The following is a 20490-nucleotide window of genomic DNA, read 5'->3' as shown; positions in this document are numbered from 1 at the left end:
TTTATAGGGCTTCTGCAAGCATTAAGGAGGGAGGAGGGTGAGTTTGCAGACTGAATCTCTCTGTTTCTGGAAAAAAGATTCCAGGAAACCGCAGGAAAAAATCCGCACCCACCACCCCCCCAGCCCCCCACCCGCCCCCCGACTGACCCTGGCAGCCTCACGACCTTCAGCACACAGAGCACTGCATCCACGGAAAACCAGCCTGCCTTCATAACCCAAACTACTGCAGGCATGGGCCAATTTACAGTCTGGGACCATATCTGCCAATCACGCTCAACCAGGGCCTATTGTGACAACAATATATCAACTATCAACTATTCTGTTCTATCCTGTTCTACTGAGACACAATGTTAAACATAATCAAATATAGAATCTCACATTTATATTTTAATTGAGTTAAACTATGTAAAATCTAAATACATATATATTTGAGAATATATTTATCATGGCAACTTAATTGCAAATACATAGTAAAATGTATTTTAAAAGTAAATGTACGCATATTCACTTTTTAAAATATATTCCTGGAAATAGGAAATAATATATTCCATTTGTACCATAAAAAAGTATAGTATATCAATATTATGTACTACTACATCACGATAATGATTAGTTGGATTTATTAGCACACACAAAGCCATACAGGGCAAGGTGTTCTAAATATACATTAAGATGACTGCGGAAACTCACTATTATTCCAGATTGGATATCTAGACGCAGCACAGATACAGTGATGACACACAGGGTGAGAACTTTTCTATCTCAAAACCAACACATACAGACACAGTAAGTAGTGTTTAATGTACGCCCATTTATCTTTAAATAGAAACCTTTTCGGCTAATTTGTTTCTTCAGTGCATCGATTCTCAGTTCTCTACCCTGGCAGAACGGAAGCAAAAAGCACAAGAAGCCCACCATCTGTTTATTTCCCCCTTTTCCGATTCTCAGAAATGCGGCTCTGCTAAGTGTGGCTGTAGTAGCCTAGCCACGTATCCCCGCCTGCGTACGCGACTGAAAGATGCTCTTGCCGATGTTGCAGTGCGGAATGAGTTAACGGAACGGATACTGGGGCCTCTGCCACACTCGAATTCCTGCCGTTCCCCGTGGATTACGACCACTGGGTGACATCACCGGGGGGAATTATTTTGACCCTTTTGACCTTTGTCTGATACCTCCTAATAAGCGGACACAACGGGGATATTCCCGGGCACCGTATGGCACGCATATCCCGTTGTAGCTCCTTTCATCATTATTTTCAACCTAAATTCTCAGTGGGAACATACGACGAGCTTTCGGCAGTGGAGACGGCTTGTACCGCGATTGCGGATGAATTACAATGGAAGCTTCTCAGAAATTCGCACCTCCCCCCGCCCTCTTTGGCGCTAGGGACTGCCTTCTCACAACACGGTTATGTAACGTAACTGTCCCCGTACACCGAGTACAGTAGAAGATGTGCCAACACCCCGGTTCCTCTGCAGCTGGGAGAAATCTCAGGGTGTGGGTAAATATAATGCTTTCAGAGGGAGCGCTGAACATGCGATCTGAGACAGGTAAAAGAGGCAGCCGCTCAAGAGGAACTTGCTTCGTTTGCCATATTAGTGTCACAGTTTTGATTTATATTTCGATTGTAAGACTCTTGGTTAGACCTATTGCGTCAGTCGCAGTGCTAGCAGGAGTGTAAACCCCAAGTTTAAACCTTTAGACCACTGAACTGCCTTACAGCTGGGACATGCTGTAGAATAAAGTCTAGCCGTTCCACATATTTCTGTGGTCTAGAGGTTTAAACCTGAGGTTTAAACTCCAGCTAAGCACATATACAATTGACCCACTGAGTGTATGTCACTGCTCAGAAGAAAATTCTAAAGTGCAATTTTTCTCACAATCATCCAATAAACCAGAATCTTTAAAGGCACTTCTGCTACCATTGTGCCAAAGAGAAATGGGAGAGTGCCCATAGCAATGAAAACAAGAACATGGTGCTGCTGTGGTTTAGCCAATAACATAATCAACAACACCACCAACGGCCTAATAATATCATCATCATCATCATCATCATCATCATCATCATCATCATCATAGGCTAATCATAACTAACATAGTGGCCATTGCAAAAGACTACTAAAAATGTATGTTTGTTGTTTCTTGATGTACTTTCCAAAGTGCTGCCAAACGATACTTTGCATGGCATTGTTTGGGGCTCCCTGTTTTTGCATGGGAAATGAAAACTGGGATACACACCTAAAACATTTCTTCTCATTGTGGACTTGTTCAGTCAGGTTGCTTCCCCTGTCTCCTGAGACCTTTTGCTGCTTTCCAGCAAAACAACAATTTATTCAGGAGCATGACATCGACACCATTAAAATACGCTGTGCATTAGCCTATAATAGTACCACACATACATATCACAGGTTTTGTTCATGATTTACATGTATTGTAAATAATAATAATAATAATAATAATAATAATAATAATAATAATAATAATAAATAGCTTGTCTGTGTGTGTGATAGTATAGCACGGATTTGAATGGCCCTGCATCCTCTGTGTGGACTTCTAAGTAAACACAAGCATTAGACTAAACTTTTACTGGACAGTTTGCAACTGATTGCTTAATTATTTTGTGAAGACAAAGAAATTGCCTTTATTAAAAGACAGACGTTGATTGAATACAAGGATCCCGTTCCAGTTCCACCCCATGCTGATTCTGTTACACCTAATCGCTAACTACATACCACCATTGCACCACTGTATCACACATTGCATGTCTGTTGTTCATTCTTTGAATTTTCTAATAATTTCTTATTACGAATTTTGGACGCTTAATTATTCAGAAAAAGAAGTCATGCAATGACATTGCTGTTTGACCAAAGCGGAGAAGGCTATAAATTCTATATACTCAATCAATACTCAATCACCGCAGACCCGAAGCACCGGTGGCATTAAGGGGACGCAGTAATCAATCAGAGGGTTGGCTGTATGTTGAAGCGAAGAGTAGCCGACAATAGAGGTTGCGTTTTTGGGGTCCGGGGATTGGGAAACTGGTAGGCCTATTGTTGATTGAAAGCCGTATATCACCTTTCTCTTTGGTGAAATGACACATTCCTGGCTTTCAGTTTATCCGATTAGTTGTCAATCAAACTACATGCGTGTAATTCTGTTTCAGGGATAGGCCAACATCACAGCGGCTAACTGAAGGAAAGGCGTATCTTGAACATCCTATTTTCCGGGATAATCGTTTTTGGTGTGCAGGTTGGTTACCGGTGTCCATACAAAATGTTGAACAGTTTTGTTTGCCGTTTGATCCGAACATTTTAGGTAGCTAATTGGTGCATGAATAGGCTGCAAACGAGATATTGGATATTATTTTAAAATAAAAATGAATTGGTCGAATTGTTCATTGAATTGGTTAAATGCCTTAGATTGTATTTTATACGTAGCCATGCTGTTGAGATTTAAATATGAAACAGTTGTTTTTACAGTACAGTAGCCCAGACAGCGTGCGAGCCCACTACCGCAAAATAATTGCGACGCGAGAGGTGAACACACAACTCACAACATTGCGGATAGTTTATATTAAACATTTCGTCGCTGCATTACGGTAAGTCCATTTAAACACCTTCTTGTTTGCGCAATCATCTCAGTTAAACCGTGGGTTTAAATTACAAACGGAGCAAGTAACATAACTTGGCTTGCGAGTTCACGTAAGGTCAGGTCGCAGGCCATGCATGTGAAACCATGATGCATGGGAAACCAGGGATTGTTATGTGCTGGGCAGTTGGACACCCTCCCTTTTTCTGATACAGTTCAAGTTGCTATACTGCGGGACTTCATAATGTATTCTGCAGCATTTTCAAATCAGTTTCACAGTTTGAAATCACCAGACAATGTGGTGTGTGACTCGTATCGTATTATAAGTTCTGTCTCTGTTTTCAGTCTCTCTGGACAGTGACATGCAGAGAATATGTGACTGCTAAGGATGAGGTGTGAACAGCTGGAGAAACTGGAGAAGACGGGACTGTAGCAGTTTCTGATCGGAGGCGGGGCAGGGGAGGCCTCGCAACGCTGGGCAACATGAACACTACTACCCCCTCCATACAGGGAGATGGCATGATTCACTACATGCTGGTGCCAATGTTCTTCATCGCTGTCATTGGGGTTTCTACTGCTGGGGTAGGCTGAAAGAGGCGGGTTAAGAATCACCTAGCAGAGTTGCCGATCACATATAAGTACCATATGTATTGTATATTTATCAAATATTTGTCTTGATTTATCAATACATTTTTGTAATATATTTAAGCCTAAATGAACACATCTCTTTTTTAGGTGCTGTACATGTTAAAGAAGAGAAGGTATTGGCCCTTGTAATGTTATCAAATTACAGAAAGTGGACATTTTGACCACCAATAAGATCTAAATTATGTTTGAGTAATCAAGTGTATTACTATAGTGAATATTTATTTAAATGTTCAAAACTTTTTTTTTTTTTTACTTTCATATATTTTCTCAAGCCAGAAAACATAAAAATGTGTATAATTGTTTTTTGTTGTCTCATACATCTAATTAATTTTCTAATGTATGTTTATTTGTACATATTAAACATGAATTTCCCCGGCATTGCGGTCTCGGGTAACGTAGGAAACCCTTGACCAGCTAACGTAAAGTTGGCAGGTCATCTTAAACTTCTATCAACATCTAAAATATAATTAATCACACACAAAAACTATCTCTTTAGAAAGTTATTTTGACGATATTGCGTCGTAATTTCTTGTAATGATTAAATGCATTGACGTTAGCTTCGGTGTGTTTCAGGATAGACCGATTGCGTCACCAGCTGGTCCCCGTCTACACCTACGACCCGTCGGAGGCGGAGGACGGAGAACGGGAGGTTCTGCTGAGGAATGAAAACATGGAGGTACTTTCCTGTCTTTTCCATTTTCTTACAAAACAGCCTTCGGTGCCTTCCAAATGTGACCAAATGACGCAAGCAGAATTCCAGTGAAGTCTAGTGGGAGCAAGCGTCAGTTTTTCCTGTACGTGTAAAGCCAATCGTATGTATGGGTATGTTTCTGCATGGACTGTTCAGTTGTTAAATTATGACGATCTGCTACGACTTGAAGCCTATGAACAGTTACAGTGCCTCCTGGTGGTGATAACCACTGCATATCTAAGTTTCCGTTTTGTTTAATTTAGTTTAATTTTACGGAATTGGGCCTGACATATTTTCCCTCCATTGCTTTAAATTGCCTGGCAACTAAACGTGCTGTTCTGTGGTCTAGGTGTTTGAGCCCAAAGTGTAGTCACCAGCTAAGCATGGAGTTGACCCATATCTCTATAGCCACTGGGTGTCAGCATAGTATCAGCGACGTTTTTGCAATTTCAGTTGTGATTGTTTTTCTCCTCAGAACATAAGGCTTAAAATGCTAACATCCAACCTTATATCATTGACCTTTTCAGTGCAGTGCAATTTAAGACTTAAACTTAAATTTTTTTACATGTCTTTGGGAAGGTTGATTGCCTTGGTAGTTTGTACAGAAAACGTCAGTAGAAAGTGTTCTAGTCTGGATTGAGGGGGGAAAAGTAATGTCTTTCTCTTATGACTTGTATTGTGAAGTAGCATTAGCCAGATATTATGTCATGTTTGGCCAACTGTCTCTCTAGTTTGATGAAAAAATATCTGTCAACTTCCATATAATATTGTAGATGTATTGGACGTTTTAAACCCCTGGTTAATTTCTCCATATAATATTGTAGTTGTATTGGGTGTTTGAATCCCCTGGTGAATGTCTCTTCTGTTTCTGTCTGCAGAGCTGGACAGGGTTCTATCAGCATCAGCACCCCTCACTGGTGAAAAACAGCAGTGCTGGAGAAGTGGGTTACATGCTGAAGCAGGACTGGTTGTAGTTAGGCACGAGGACCACACCCACTGCTCATACTCTGTGCATTTTTGGCTCCCTGTTCAAATTCTAAACAACTCCCTGCACACCAAATAATGCTCTTCTTGCCCTTATCCTCAGTCTTGAATATTTACAATAAAAACCTGCTTGAATCACAGCTCTATCAATCCCAGATCCCAATTCAGTAGTTGCACCTGAGCAATGATCTTATTTTATTTTTAATTTGAATGTACAGCAATGTGGGCGCCTTTAACAATACAGAAATGCAAGTGTGAAAACCAAAAGGTGCTGTTTACAATGACCTAAAGATAGCGTAAACATTCCATCTTGCTGGCTGTACAGGCTACGTTGGAAGTGTAGTCTTCTGTGGCAGTATTTTGGAACAACACCTAAGCACAGTCATCATGTTTAAACATGTCATGTTCTGGCTTATCTTTCACATGTTGTGATCTGCACCCACTTAATGCGATGCTGTTGCTGATCCAGTTGTGTTATGTACGAATATAGGGTTCACGGACAAAGATTTGTTCTCTGCTGACACTGAATTCTATTTAAAGTATGCTAAATATGTCTTTCATATTATAAAAAAAGCTTTGTAAATGGTAATGTTTGCCTGGCATTGATGTTTAGGCATTGTATTTTATTTTATCTGACCTGAAAATGCAAATAAGCCAAAAGTATCTTCTGGAATATGTGAATATTTTGTCTAGTTAAGAGATTTTAAAGATGTTAAAACGAATGTAAAAATAAAGACTATATATATATAGTCCGGCCAGGGCCTCTCTGTGCGGAGTTTGCATGTTCTCCCCTTGTCTGCGTGGGTTTCCTCTGGGTACTTCGGTTTCCTCCCACAGTCCAAAGACAAGCAGGTTAGGCTAATTGGAGAGTCTAAATTGCCCATAGGTATGAGTGTGTGAGTGAATGGTGTTGCCCTGGCGACCTGTCCAGGGTGTATTTCTGCCTTTCGCCCAATGTATGCTGGGATAGGGTCCAGCCCCCTGCGACCCAGTTCAGGATAAGCGGGTTAGGATAATTAATGAATGAATGAATCTTGGGAGGGGTACTAGTAAAAAAAAAAAAAAAAAAATTTAAATTTGGCACACTGATATTATTTTCACCAAGATTCATGTCTCTACCTCAAGTGCTCTAGCGGCACCAACGGTTGAAGTTTGGGGGTATGTTTACGCATGCAAGCTGAGCTGTATGCTAAATTTTTAAAAATCTGGTACCGTTGGATTCCTTGGATCAAACCGAGTTCAAGGCACCCAATCAATTTCTGCCATATTGGGTTTTCCGTCATATTGAATTGTCTGGAAGTTTTTTTTTTTTTTTTAAAAGGTTCACAGGCCACACATTTTGCCTAATTGTCACCACATTTGACACAGATCCTCAGACCAAGCTCTTTAAAGGTTATCAGATGGATTTTTGAAAAGCGTTTGTCACGGCCAAATGCAAATGACCTAAACAGGATGTGAGCTCATATCTTAGATACATGCTATCTTTGGCAAGCCAAAAAAATTAAGTTGTCATGGTGACCCTGCCCTGCTGGAGTGCTTGGCCCCCTCAACCCTGCTTGCAGTTTTAATTCCATATGCTACCTTCAAATTATGTTATCTGATGATTTTTTAATACTTTTATTTTTACACATTTAAATGGGTTGTGTTTTGCTTTAGTGAACTCATGCACCGTTTCACGCAAATGCACGGTCAAGAAATAAAAACCATCAGCACTCGATGTTGAAAAACAAGAGAGAACGTTGTATTTATTACACACACCTGCTTATACACAACACAGTAAGGGATTACTGATCTCAAAGATTACATCTGCAGTAGGTGTACTCCCCAGTGCCCCAGTGGGTATGGCCTCCGTGGTTTCCAACAGGTGTGGAACCTCCCAGAACCACTAGACAACGTTTGCTAAAATATACCGTTTTCTTCAATAACAATTTCACCTAAATTCAAGATAAAGATTCGAAAGAAAACCCAAATGACAGGCCGTACAGCACACCATTATATTCCTGAGGCTAATGCATTTTTTGTATTTTCCCCCATTCCATGTGAATGTCAAGGGATTTTTATATTCATGGTTTCAGTGACAGCATTTCTAAATCGCCAAATGTCAATTTATTTTCTCATACATGTTATTGAAAATGTTTTTTTTAAGAGTATGGGTGGGAAAGTGATCACTGCAGATGAACAAATCACAGATTTTCCTTTTTCTTTGAAACATGTCGGTAAAATGTCGGTCCTCCACGGATCTAGGTTGAAATGCTAAATGTAATCGGCAGCCACTCCAGAAATGCAGAACTGTGATTATATCAGAGGTATCTAGGGTACAGTTTATGGCTAGAGGAACATACTCTACAAAGACTGTGTTATGATAAATTAACAAAAAAGCAGTTTGTCAAAATAGTTGCTTGCACCCAATAAACTTGTATATTAAAACTTTCTACAAACAGATTCTTGTGCTTTCAAATGGACAGGCACAAAGTCCCTCATTTGCAAACGTACAGATTCAGAATCAGAATGTACATTTCACAATCCTGATCCAAAATGATTTCAGTGGGAATGTCTTTCACTGCGACTAATATTATAAAGGGGTCCAAAGGACAGGACTAGGCTATATTCTGGGATGTACAAAATACATTTCCACAACACCCTTTAGTTAGGAGCTGAAAATTGCCAGAATGACAGTAAAGAGTGAGAAAGACCTACTGCAACACACCAGTTTTCCCATGAACCATGATCAGCTACGATCTCATCTCTAAGGACAAACATTGTCAATGCTAACGCTAATGAACAACATACACCTGCAATATATTTCAGTGCATCACAGAAACCACTATCACAGTCAGTGAAGGTTTTACAAAAAAGCTGAAAAGTTATTGGGTTCTTCTCACTGGCATTAATTTACTGAGTCACAACGAGATTCAGCATTTCTCTGTGCATGTGCGTGAGCACATATTCTATAAGCCAAACCCAGAAATCTTAAAACCCCAATTTTTTAATTTTTTTAATTTTAAAAGAACCAAAAAACACATTTTAAAGTTTGAACTCTGAACTACCAAACGGATCAAAAAAGTCCCTACGAACAGTAAAAAGACGCTAGCCCCAACACTCGAAGCCCGTTGCTCTCCTCTTCACGGAGGTTATGTGGAACCAGTTGAATGTTAAGACGATGACGTCAGCTGTAAGAGTGAGGTAAGCAGTTTTTGGGCCAGGTTGTGATGGTCGGCCCATTAGCAGTACTCTGGCTAATAAGTGAGCTATAGCAGCAAAGGACACCTGGAAAGACCCATGAATGGGTCTGTGATCAACAGTAACATGACCTATTGGGAGGTGTGTATAAAAAAAAAAAAAAATACATTTTTTTCTTCAAACATACATCACACTAAAATCTTATTGAACACGAAATCCTGAATCCTGAAATAATCCTCCCAGAATGATCGGTCATTACATACAAGCTGCAATCCACCTCTCTCCATGTTCAAACTGATTGAGTGACCAAGCTCAATCAGACCAAGGAGAGGTCTGCAAAAAAAACTAGCCCGCTTCCTCCCAAACGCTTTCCACCTCAACAATGCAGGAGAAACCAAACTGCCCAACGAGCTGATGTGCTCAACCTCCTGTGACCCTCTGTTATGATATTCAAGGAGAAATCACTACTTCTGTCTATGCACAGAGCTTAAAGATTAAATGACATGTTTGTTCGACTATCCACAAGAGTGGTTCCTGGAGGTCTACAGTCATGTAGGTTTTCCCTCCAACTCAAACAAAGCACACCTCATTCAACAGATCGATATCTCTGAGCTGATAATTTTTTTAGAATCAGGTGTGACAAATTAGGGTCAGAGTGAAAACCTACAGGATAGTAGATCTCCAGGAAGAGGGTTGGGCAGTCTTTGCTCTCAAGTTTTTGACTGAAGGAAGGTCATAGAGCACTGGTGCCATTGGCTTTAGCACAAGACTGGAATGGAAAGAGCGGTTAATGATGGCTGAGGTGAGGTTTGTTTGTTGGGCACTCCAGGACTGGTGTTGTGGGTAAAGTACCCAGAGCACATGGACACTGCTGGACCTGAACCACACAATCAACGGAGAGAGATGGACACGGGTGGATAGAGCACCCCCTGTCTGTTAAGCAGCGCATAGCAGTATCACCACTCTGAACACAAGGGTACAGAAACGGCCCCTGTATGTACAGATCTGGATTTAAAACAACATACGACACAAATGAGACCTAGTCTGAAAGCTTTTAAAAACAAACGGCAGAAGGTTTGGTTGTTGAGGAGTTAACCTATGATGGCTAAAGCACCACTTCAGCTTACCCTGGGAATGTTTCTGTACAGCAGCACCCTTTTCAGACCGAACTGCCTGGAACACAAGCCTACACAACCGCATGGACCTATCTGGGCAAGGGGGCAGGAATGGGAGCTACACAGCAATAACTACAAAACATTACACCGTGAAAAAGGGAGGGGCACTCCTAACTATACACTGCACTAATCTACCGCCAAACAAACCCTACTGGGCCAAAGAGTCCCACTTCTCTGGAAATTACAAAGGAGGGAGAGACATTTATTTTTGCTAACTTGTCCAGTACAAAAAGACCACCGTTTGTGAATTTTAAAACCCGTCTGAAAATGGAACGGGCAGTCGTTAGTTTTTTTTTTTCCCCCACTTTCCTTTACTTACATAAATATGGATATGCAGACTATAATCACTCACACACACGTATATGTATATATGTCATATACATACATATATTTAAGTGTATATATATATATATATATATAAAATTTCATTCCAGTGCCGTTGCAAGTTTGTGACATGAGTGCCCCACCACCCTCTCTGATCAGGGCAGAGGTAGAGGGTGAGAACTGGGGTGGGGGGGGGGGGGGGGTGACCGATTTGGTGTTTCAGTCCAGTTGTAGTTGACAGGAAGTCAGCATAATGAATGATGAGGTAGTAACTGCCATTTACTGTTCTTCTCCTTCCTCCTCCTCCTCTTCCTCAGACGAAGCCTTGTCTCCCTGCTCTTCTTTCTCCTGCAGAGAAAGTGATGCATTACATTACAGTTTTACGTTTCATCCAAAGAGACTTAGAATTAGACTAAGGAGGAGACAATTCCCCCCTGCTGCAATGTGGGGTTAATGGCCTTGCTCAAGGGCCCAGCAGCGGTGTTGATCTTAGCATAGCTACACCAGGGCTTGAACCAACAACCTTCCACGTCCTAGTCATGTACCTTAGCCACTACAGCCGTCCTGTCTCCTCAGATTCAGTCCGCTTCAAGAATACTCAACCACACTGCTGGCAAGCTCACTTGAATTACCCAGTGAATTACAGTAACAACTCTGCTGTTTACAGGAATTTGAAAAGAACAGCAGAACAATGCAACTGTTGGCTGGTCGTTTTTAATCTCATAACTATGTCAGTAACTCAAATCCTAACTTCCCAAAACTAAACTCCAGAAAAATTCCATAGTTGAAATGACCCGAAACCAAACTGCCAGATTGTATGCTTACGTTGTACACCAGTCCACCATTATAATATCTGCAAGCCCTTGACATGTTTGTGGGACATTCTTTCTTTTAACTAAAGCAAAAGTAAAATGCCAAATCCATTTTCCTAATTTGAATAGGAAAAATTAATAAATAAATAATTTATTTTTAAAAATTATTATAAAATAAAATTAGAGCAGCTTCAATATCAATCTCAACAAGCATTTTAGCCTTATATTTTCATTTAACATCTAAATTTCTACTAATTTTTTGCTACAAAAGATGAGGTAAGAAACAGTTTGCCAATGGGGCAAGAATCAGTTGTCAAGCTTATATTTTCCATTTGATAGAAAAAAGAAGAATTTAAATGTCATTACAAGACAGAGCACTTTAGACAAGACATTATTTTTCTTGCAGTGCTGGATCAGGCAGGATTTTGATATGGAATGAGCTGTTAATCATGCGGGCTCAGAAACCGCAGCAAAACTGAAGCCCTGTAAACTGCTGGCCTCCAGCCGTATGTAGATGAATGCTGAACACTGCTGAAAGCCTGGTAGCTGCTGATGCACACCGGAGAAGGACACTGGAATAAGCATTCAGGCCACTGTGCAGCTGGGGCTTGGGAGTAATGAATATCTGGGAATAAAAAATAAATAAAAAACCCTTACCAGGCTCTATATTAAAGCACAAAATGGGCCTTCAGGCTTTGTTCGGTGAGGGAAAGGGGTAACAGCCTCCCATACCCAGAAAGACAAAAGCAGGCAGACCGACAGAGACTCACAGACACACTCACAGAACAGACAATAAGACAATCTCCATAATGAACAAGCTTCTCCGAACAGCGACACAGACACTGAGATATTCTCACCTCCTTCTTAGGTCTTCCTCTGCGCTTTTCCGCTGTGGTCCCCGTGGCTTTCTGCTGGAGATAAAACCCAAACGTGCGTTTATACCGGACGGCACGTTCACATGGCCCGCATCGTGCATCTTAAGTTTTTTTTTAGTTTTTTTTATTGTCACCAGCAGGCACTTCACACACAAAAAAAATAAAATAAAATAAATAAATAAATTGACTTTTTAGCCAAACAACGATCTAAAAGAATCACTGACTGTACATTCCAATACCTACCGACTCTTCAAACAGGTAAGAGCACGGTCACCCCCCCAAAAAAACAGCAAATGCTGCAAGTCTTTCAGGACTTGAGTTTCCAGATGCCTGGTGTAAGGCAAGCTAGCAGTCTCGGGTTGTGAGAAGTGCTGGGGGGGCAGGCAGCACTGGGCACAGGGAGGCTGAACACTGATCAGGCATCAGACCCGACATCTTTCTCTGACACACCAACACTCAGCACAGCGGGAGGGGGCGGGAACTGAGACAGGAAAAAATGTTTCCATGGCAACTACATGTTAACGGGGTGGCAGTGTAGCTTAACGGTGACCTGGAACTTGCAACTGCGAGACTGTAGGCTCAATTCCCAGGTGGGGGGGATGCCATGTCAGACACTGTAGATAAGATACCCAAAACGTTAACACACATCTATCATTGGGCAGTAGATTTGGTATCTGTTGGGACTAGGGATCTATTGTATTTATTTAGTTAGGTTCAGGGAAATGCAAGTTTTATTTAGAATACATCCATATGCAACTTCAAAGCTTCATCCATGTTGCATGTGGTTACTACCTTCGACAGTTTCTGTATCTCAGCCAAAAATAGGGCTTCACGTTACTATCCATAAGGCAGGACTACAAACCCTGGGACTATAAAAATGGCCGCCAGGGGATGTGTAATGGACAGACTTACTTTGCTCTTGGTGGTGTGACTCTTCTTGCTGCCCTTCGGACGGCCTCTGGGCCTCTTTGGAGTTGGGGACCCGCTGGGCTCCTGTCCAGGGGAGTAAGTTGAGGAGGATGTTGGGTACGGTACGTTAGGTATATTCACCAGCAACTAGGCCAGATGCATCTAGTCTGCGGGGCTTTTGAACCTTTTGTGATTCAGGGACCCCAGTATGACAGGGTGACATTACATTACATTAATGGCATTTGGCAGACGATCTTATCCAGAGCGACGTACAGTTGATTAGACTAAGCAGGATATAATCCTCCCCTGGAGCAATGCAGGGTTAAGGGCCTTGCACAAGGGCCCAACAACTGTGTGGATCTTATTGTGGCTACACCTAGAAAAAAAAAAAAATTATATATATATATATATATATATATATATATAAATAACCCTGAAAAAAAGTGAACATGTGAAAATTACACATTACCGCCAAATGCAGTGTAGCTGCCCCAATGCCCTGACCGAGGGTTGCACTCACAACAGACCACCGAGGGCCATGACAGGGATTGTGTGTAATTCCTGAAGACCCCATTACAGACGCGTGCTTGAACATGACATTTCCAGAGCAGTGGGGAGGGGTTAGAGTCCACGTAGAAAATGGCTGCTACATATTTGCACACGTTAAAGGTTCTAATGGGCCTTTCTTGTTCAGTGGAGTAGAAGGGATCGTGGCTTTGTTTCTCGTATGCGCACATAAACCGTTTAAACTGGCCAAGAGGAAGAGTCTCCACATTTAAGTATAGTATTTCAATGAAATTATAGGCAAAAAAAATTTAATCAAGCAGAGGTTCCACATTCCAACAATGACTAAACTGACAACCAAACAATTTATTGTGAAGGGCTGTTATTTAGACAGTTTGAATGGTATGCATTATGTCAGAAGCAGATTAACGCATTACATTTATTTAAAGGCACACATGCATATTTTTCCCCATCGTGTTTGAGCTTTTCATTTCATCCTGGGGCTTTAGATTTGTGTTCCGTGCTGATTCACGTCAACAATTGTGGACTAAAGGCAGTATTACAATGCTAGTACAATGCTAGTCATTTTCTTAATTATTCTTAATTGACAATGTGTGTTAAAGACAATCACATGATTACAAATAACCTTTTAGTGTTAATCCTTATTACTATTAGACCAATAAGTACTTACTAGGAGTCTCTGTCACACTGAATAAATTATTAATATTTTATTTTTTAAATGTACAAAAAATTACTCTTAAATACTCCATGAGCATTTTGAGTGTGAAAGGGCCTTACTCTTCCTATCAGGGTTGCATGCTTCCACTCTCCCGAGCCCTCTTACTCCTCCTGTAAGGAGTGCATACTTCCACCTCAACAACATACTTTTATCTTATTTTTTTTAACTAACTAAATAAATAAATAAATATATATAGATATATATAAATAAACATGTGTATAAATACAGGTGCGGTTGTTTGAATAGGTCTTCGTGGATGATTTACAATGTAGCCTATTAATTCTCATTAACGATCATGTGAAAATAAATAACGTTCTACTCTCCATGTTCCGTTTTCTAATGACAGCCATTCTTCCGTATACCACTCCTGATTCCACCCAGTCACTCGGTGTTTAGAGATTTGCACGACATCAAGAGGAGGTGGAGGAAGCAGTGGAGGAGGGGAGGGAGATGGGGAAGTTGATCAGCTTGTTCGTGGCTGGAAAGAGCCTGATATTTTGCTGATTTTTATCTGTTGATTTACGTAAACAATTTGACTAAAGGCAGTATTACAATGCTAGTACTCCATGAGCATTTTGAGTGTGAAAGGGCCTTACTCCTCCTGTCAGGAGTGCCACCCTCCCGAACGCTCTTTACCTTGGACTGTTTTCGGGGTCTCCCGCGGCCCCTCTTCTCGGCTCCGTCCTTCTCTTTCGGAGAGACGGCTTGATTGCCCTTTGCGCTTGGGTCACTCATTTTCACCGCTTATTCTGAAATGTTAAACAGACGCCATATTCATCCATGCACTGCTACACAAACAACCAATACAGTCGTGATTTTGTGAGACCTCTGACATGGAGCCTAATCTAGAAGTACACACCCAAGATAAATCACATTACCCCAGAGACAGTGAGGTTAACATGACTTAAATATTTACTGTGAATCAGAAGGGGGGGGGGGGGGGGCATATAAAATGTTTTTTATTGTATTTTAAACAGAAGAGGAACAACTGCATTACATTTAAACATATCTAGAAACAGGCTGACCATGAGAGCAGGGGTCTCACACTGCAGAGGGCCGCAGTCTCTGCTGGTGTTTGTGGTTTCCTGTCAATCAGCAGCCAGTTTAGGCTTTGGAAACAGACTCTTTAGCCAATCAAAGGCTTACATTAAGCATGTCAAAAACCAGCAGACACAGCCGCCCCCTGGGATTTCAGTTTGAGAGCTTTCTGCAGGAACGCAACCTCAGGTGGATTATACCAGTGTTTTCCAACCACAATTGCAATCCCAGAGTTTTAACAAGCTGTTAATTTTTCTTAATTAGGCGCTTCATGTTTAGAGGGATTAAAACTTCTTAAACCACATTAAGGCTGCCGTGAAGAATAAAAATCCCAAGTTCACATTGAGCTATATTGCAAACAATTACATAAAGACAAATAAATTATTTAACCGATATCAAATTAAAGTCTGAGGTGAATCAAGAGACTTAGTAGCAGCTTGTTAAAATTGCAATTATGCCATTTTTGGAATGAAAATCTGCATATACAGGCCTCCGTTTCCACAATATTGCACCAAATGACACTTCATAAACACTACTTAAGATTTTTTCCGATATTAAACCCTTGCATTGTGGAAAAACATTAATCAAAAACGGAAGGAACTCAACAGTACCACCACAACGGTCGCTTCCGGCGGCTATTTCTGCGCGTGCCCAGGCGACGGCTACGCGAGTAGCTGAACCGCACGCCGAAACGACTGGTAAGCGAACACTTTGGCTTCACTTATTACAGATAAAAAGACGCAATCTTCGCGAAAAAAAAAATTATAATGAATAAATAAACTGAACGCTGGTCTGGAGTTACAAATGCAAGTGTAATAAGCACAAACGGAAAATTTGTTCACCAGAACTCAAACGCTGTTCCTCTGCTCAATCTGGATGCCTGACCTTTGACTGCAGTCCGGTCCCTTGATTTACATAGCCTACCATACACACAGTATCAATAACATGTAAAATATATTTACATTATGCCTGCAGAAAAATGACAAATTATGACAAAGTTCCGTGTTGATTTTGGAGCACACAAAACCGCGCAAAGCGATTAAGACTGGACAAGTGCTTAAATGAGAAAGCAATGTTGTAATTTCACAATTTCGGCATAGTTCACTGCCCAACCCTGTTCTTGGAGATCGACTGCCTTGTACGATTTCACTCCAACCCTAACAAAGCACACCTCATTCAACAGCGATCTTATTGTGCTGGTAATTAGCAGAATCCAGGGTGCCAAATTATGGTCGGAATGGCGAAACGGGAAGATATCCAGGATATCCATTTTGAACGGTAGTCTTGAGTCTGCAGCACAAGACCAGGTCCGCTGCCTGGCTTTTCAGAGTTCAGGAAGGCACTGTTTTTGGTAGTGAACGTCCTTCCTCTGTGAGTGACCCTCTCAGATGTTTTATCTTTATTATGTGACTTCACATTTAAAATGGCCTATACGGTATATTACAAAAAATTAATACAAAATAGCAGCAATCCAGCTTTTAATTTAAAAAATATTTATTAAAAATGTGTATATAATTAAATACGTGTATAAATACAGGTGCGGTTGTTTGAATAGGTCTTCATGGATGATTTATAATGTAGCCTATTCATTCTCATTAACGATCATATTATGTGGCTGATTTTTATCTGCCATCTCTCCTTACAATGCGAGAGAAATTAACTCATTTGAAAAGTTGATTTTGCCTACTGTAACTAGCCGCTAATCTACTGATAACTGTCGAATAACAGACGTGCAAAAGTCATGGTTTCGCAATAGCATGAGAAAATGATCGTGCTAAGTAGCGAAACAGACCGGTTATGTTGGTATTTTATGGAGTGAAGATTAATAATTCACTCGCCTCGAAGTTGGTCCCATTTGACAACGATTATATGACAAACTCCGCAATGTTATTTTCAACCAGCAGATGTCGCTATTTGACGTCATCTTGCGACGCAGTCAGATTTATTTATTTATTTTTAAGCGATTTCCTTTTTTTAATCCAACGTTAATTAAGGCGGGCCGGTTTTTATATGAATCACTGCGGGAAACACTGAAATCACAGTTTAAAACCACTGCCAGTCTCAGCTCTTCCCTTTTCTGACAGTTTCACACTCACCCGTGTCCTTCTCAGACTGTCATGGGTTTCGTATAAAAGTGACATTATTATAACATTTGTCTTCTAGTCTTAACTGTAAATTGCAATATGTACACAATAAATCCAATCCATTTCTAGGCAGAGTAGCTGTAGAATGTTTCAGCCTGTCATTGGACCTTATTTTATCTGTCCCCCTATTCCACTTTCTCCACACCTATCCTAAATATTCTTTTTGTTTGAACACCTCATAATTAGTCTGGAATTGTATATTTAGGTTAGGTGTCTGGGCCGACGGCAGAGCAAGAACTGCCAACGGACCCTGCAGTTTAACTGCTGAGATTCAGTTAGTCGCCCAGACGGATTTATTCAGTGGCAGTTGACAATGTATACCTCATAATATTTACTTTAATTGGTAGTTTGAACTCTGTTGCTGTACCGGTTTACCTTATGTACTGATAAATGTAGCTCATACAACTTCAATTGCAATCATGCATAACTTGGGTAAAAGGTATTAATGAATTAATGCATTTTTTGCCATTAAGTCATTAAGTAGTGACATGATTTAATGTATACGTCTAACATTCATTTTGCTGCTTGACGTTTTTTCCCCTGCAATTTTAAAATGACCCTTTAAGTGCCTTTCCTGACAGGGGAAAAATCATGAAGTGATTTTTAAAAAGTTTAGACGTCTACGGACACCCCCGCGGGTCTACGGAACTAGCGTGCCTGCAACCCAATCTAGGCGCGTAAAGCCAGTCTAATGTACGTTAAGGTCCCCAAAGTGGAAGTCCTACATTCCCATCACATTACTGCATCGGCTGGTAAAGAAAACAATTTTAAAAAAACAAGGTATCGGGAGCAAAATGCAGTCTGACAGGAGTGTAAGACTGTCCATGGTGGTAGCTAGTAGATCGGGTGCACACGAGTTTTTAAAATCCATCAGTTCACTTGAGGACAACACAAAGTAAACGGACGCCATTCCCAAACACACCGCAAAGAGCGCGCTCTAACCCCATCATTTAGCAGGTAAAGCTAGCCAACTACCAACCAACATGGCAGACGTGTAAAGTGGACACATTATCTAAACGGTGAAAATCCAGTCAGGGGCCATGTGTAGCGAGCCAGATGGGTGAAACAATAGCTACAACAAGTACACCAAATACCTTTCTCCCTGTTAACTTGTAGTAGGCTGTAAACAATAAGCGCTCTTTCGGAAGCAGCTTGCTGGAACTTTAACACCATCGGTGTGCGTATGTTCATAATGCATTTATTAGCGAGCTAGCAACAAGCTCTTGGTATAGTCTCAAGCGAGCTAATCGGATAAACGGAATATCCCCAGCCAACGTTAGCAGTGAACATCTGCGAGTGCTCATGGAGCAAACACTAACACCATAGTTGGCTAACGTGTTAAGGCACACAAATTCAGCGGAGGTTAGCTCAACTAGCTAACGTTAGCAGGGAGAACGGCAATAGCAAGGAGGTTACATACCACTACGTTTGCATTCAACGGTCGAGCTGGGGGAAAACGATTAATTGCATACCCTCATAATAACCAAGGAATTCAGATCGGATCAAAACAACTCGTCAAATCTGACAACACGAACACAAGGAATGGTTCGAATAACGGACAGATCTAAAAGAAAAGGGAAAATACAACGCAGTAAGTTAAACGCTTTCCAAGTTTACAGCCCTCAGTCGACTGAAACGGTGGATAAACCGTATTCGGTCTTTACAATTCAAGCGAGGACAATCATGACAAATAATCCCTCTGCACAATGTGTAGCGTGCGAGACCACCACATCGGCAAAGAGGAATTGGTAGCAGGCAGGATTTCAACGTTATTTGTCTGTATCAACACAAAAGCAAACACTCCACTCCAGCAAAGCAATTTCAGGTGGCCGCCATTCACTTACACACAAGCTAGGCCGCTGTAGCCCTCGCAAACTAACAATGTTCCTGGGATTTTTTCGTTGGGTGTCCTTCCGCAACCCCCTCCCCCAGATAATGTGCTCCGATTAAATTAGCCAAAAAAATCCCCTCCTGCAACCTGACAGTCTGTCAACCAAGCCGGTTTAAACCTTGAGCTGTGCTACTGTTCGTCTGCCTATGGCTGAAGGAATCGGTGTGCACCAGCCCCTTTAAATAACACATTCATTTCGAGGGCGGTAGACATAAATAGCATATCAACAAGAGACAGAAGCAAGTATATTACCAAATAAAAATGTCGGATCCAGGAGCCGGCCCAAAGTATGCTAAAAATAGCCCGTTGCGTCCTTCAAATGAAATAAAGAAAGCGGGAGCCAGGGGGAGTTTAGGACAATTTAAAGAGGTTCTTGGGGGCGGAGATATGATAAGGACAGCCTACCTCTTCTCACATTGCATTCGCGTCCAAGTGGGCAAAGTTTAGTTCTTTAATACGGTAAAAAAAATTGAGATGCATTCGACCAACTTCTATTATCTTCTGAGACTAAATTGTTTTTTAAATAGCCAGTTTACATTGTAAAATTTTAGTTTGCCGTTCACTGCTTCTTTTTTTGTGTGATTTAATGACTACAGTTTTTCTAGATCCTGTTCTCTCTGCACTGGGTACCAGTCCTGGCTGTCCTACTAGGCACCTCCAGACACGGCTCCCCGATACACTGACTGTTTAATAACACTTCACCACTGACAGACCTCTCTTCTGCAACCAAGCGCTGTCCAGTTGATCTCCCAATTCAGAGATTTACATCTATCTATGCTAGTTCGTTTTTTATCTCCAGTGGTGGAATGAGCTACGTAACCCATCATATCACCAAGCTTTTGCTGTAATGGCCCCTAGGATCTGGAACAGCCTTCCATACAATGTTAGGTCTGCTGATAGTTTTAAAACCTATTTTATAAAACTGCTTTCTTTCGTGTGCCTTTTCACTTTTTTACTTGAACTAATTTTCATCCTTTTCTTATTTATA

The 20490-nt window shown here is 41.0% G+C and overlaps 2 protein-coding genes across 11 annotated transcripts; one reads left to right on the top strand and one right to left on the bottom strand.

The window, feature by feature from the left end:
• The first annotated feature begins 2895 nt into the window (after positions 1–2895).
• Positions 2896–6660, top strand: LOC133110544 (small integral membrane protein 29-like). Of its 6 annotated transcripts, none has more exons than XM_061220732.1 (6): positions 2896–3041; positions 3164–3241; positions 3934–4170; positions 4324–4349; positions 4810–4912; positions 5806–6660. In XM_061220732.1, exons 3-6 carry the CDS (start codon positions 4072–4074, stop codon positions 5899–5901), a joined length of 324 nt encoding a protein of 107 aa, XP_061076716.1. In that variant the 5' UTR covers positions 2896–3041; positions 3164–3241; positions 3934–4071; the 3' UTR covers positions 5902–6660. The 6 variants fall into 6 exon arrangements, 5 of the variants coding, with proteins under 5 accessions (XP_061076716.1, XP_061076713.1, XP_061076715.1 ...); XM_061220729.1 differs by having other exon boundaries at positions 3164–3249; XM_061220734.1 differs by lacking the exons at positions 2896–3041; positions 3164–3241 and adding exons at positions 3300–3315; positions 3480–3598.
• A 970-nt stretch (positions 6661–7630) lies between these two features.
• On the bottom strand, positions 7631–19834 carry LOC133110587 (high mobility group protein HMG-I/HMG-Y-like). 5 transcript variants are annotated; one of them, XM_061220808.1, is made up of 5 exons: positions 19755–19834; positions 15066–15178; positions 13190–13270; positions 12260–12313; positions 7631–10938 (listed from the first exon to the last, which is right to left on the bottom strand). In XM_061220808.1, the coding sequence occupies exons 2-5, from the start codon at positions 15162–15164 to the stop codon at positions 10870–10872; spliced, it is 303 nt and encodes a 100-aa protein (XP_061076792.1). In that variant the 5' UTR covers positions 15165–15178; positions 19755–19834; the 3' UTR covers positions 7631–10869. The 5 variants fall into 5 exon arrangements, with proteins under 5 accessions (XP_061076792.1, XP_061076793.1, XP_061076789.1 ...); XM_061220809.1 differs by having other exon boundaries at positions 12260–12310; XM_061220805.1 differs by lacking the exon at positions 7631–10938 and adding an exon at positions 10970–12027.
• Positions 19835–20490: the final 656 nt, after the last annotated feature.

Source organism: Conger conger, chromosome 14 (assembly GCF_963514075.1).
Source record: "Conger conger chromosome 14, fConCon1.1, whole genome shotgun sequence".
Taxonomy (NCBI): domain Eukaryota; kingdom Metazoa; phylum Chordata; class Actinopteri; order Anguilliformes; family Congridae; genus Conger; species Conger conger.
The sequence above is the reverse complement of the archived record's forward strand: the minus strand, read 5'-3'. Positions and strand labels throughout refer to the sequence as shown.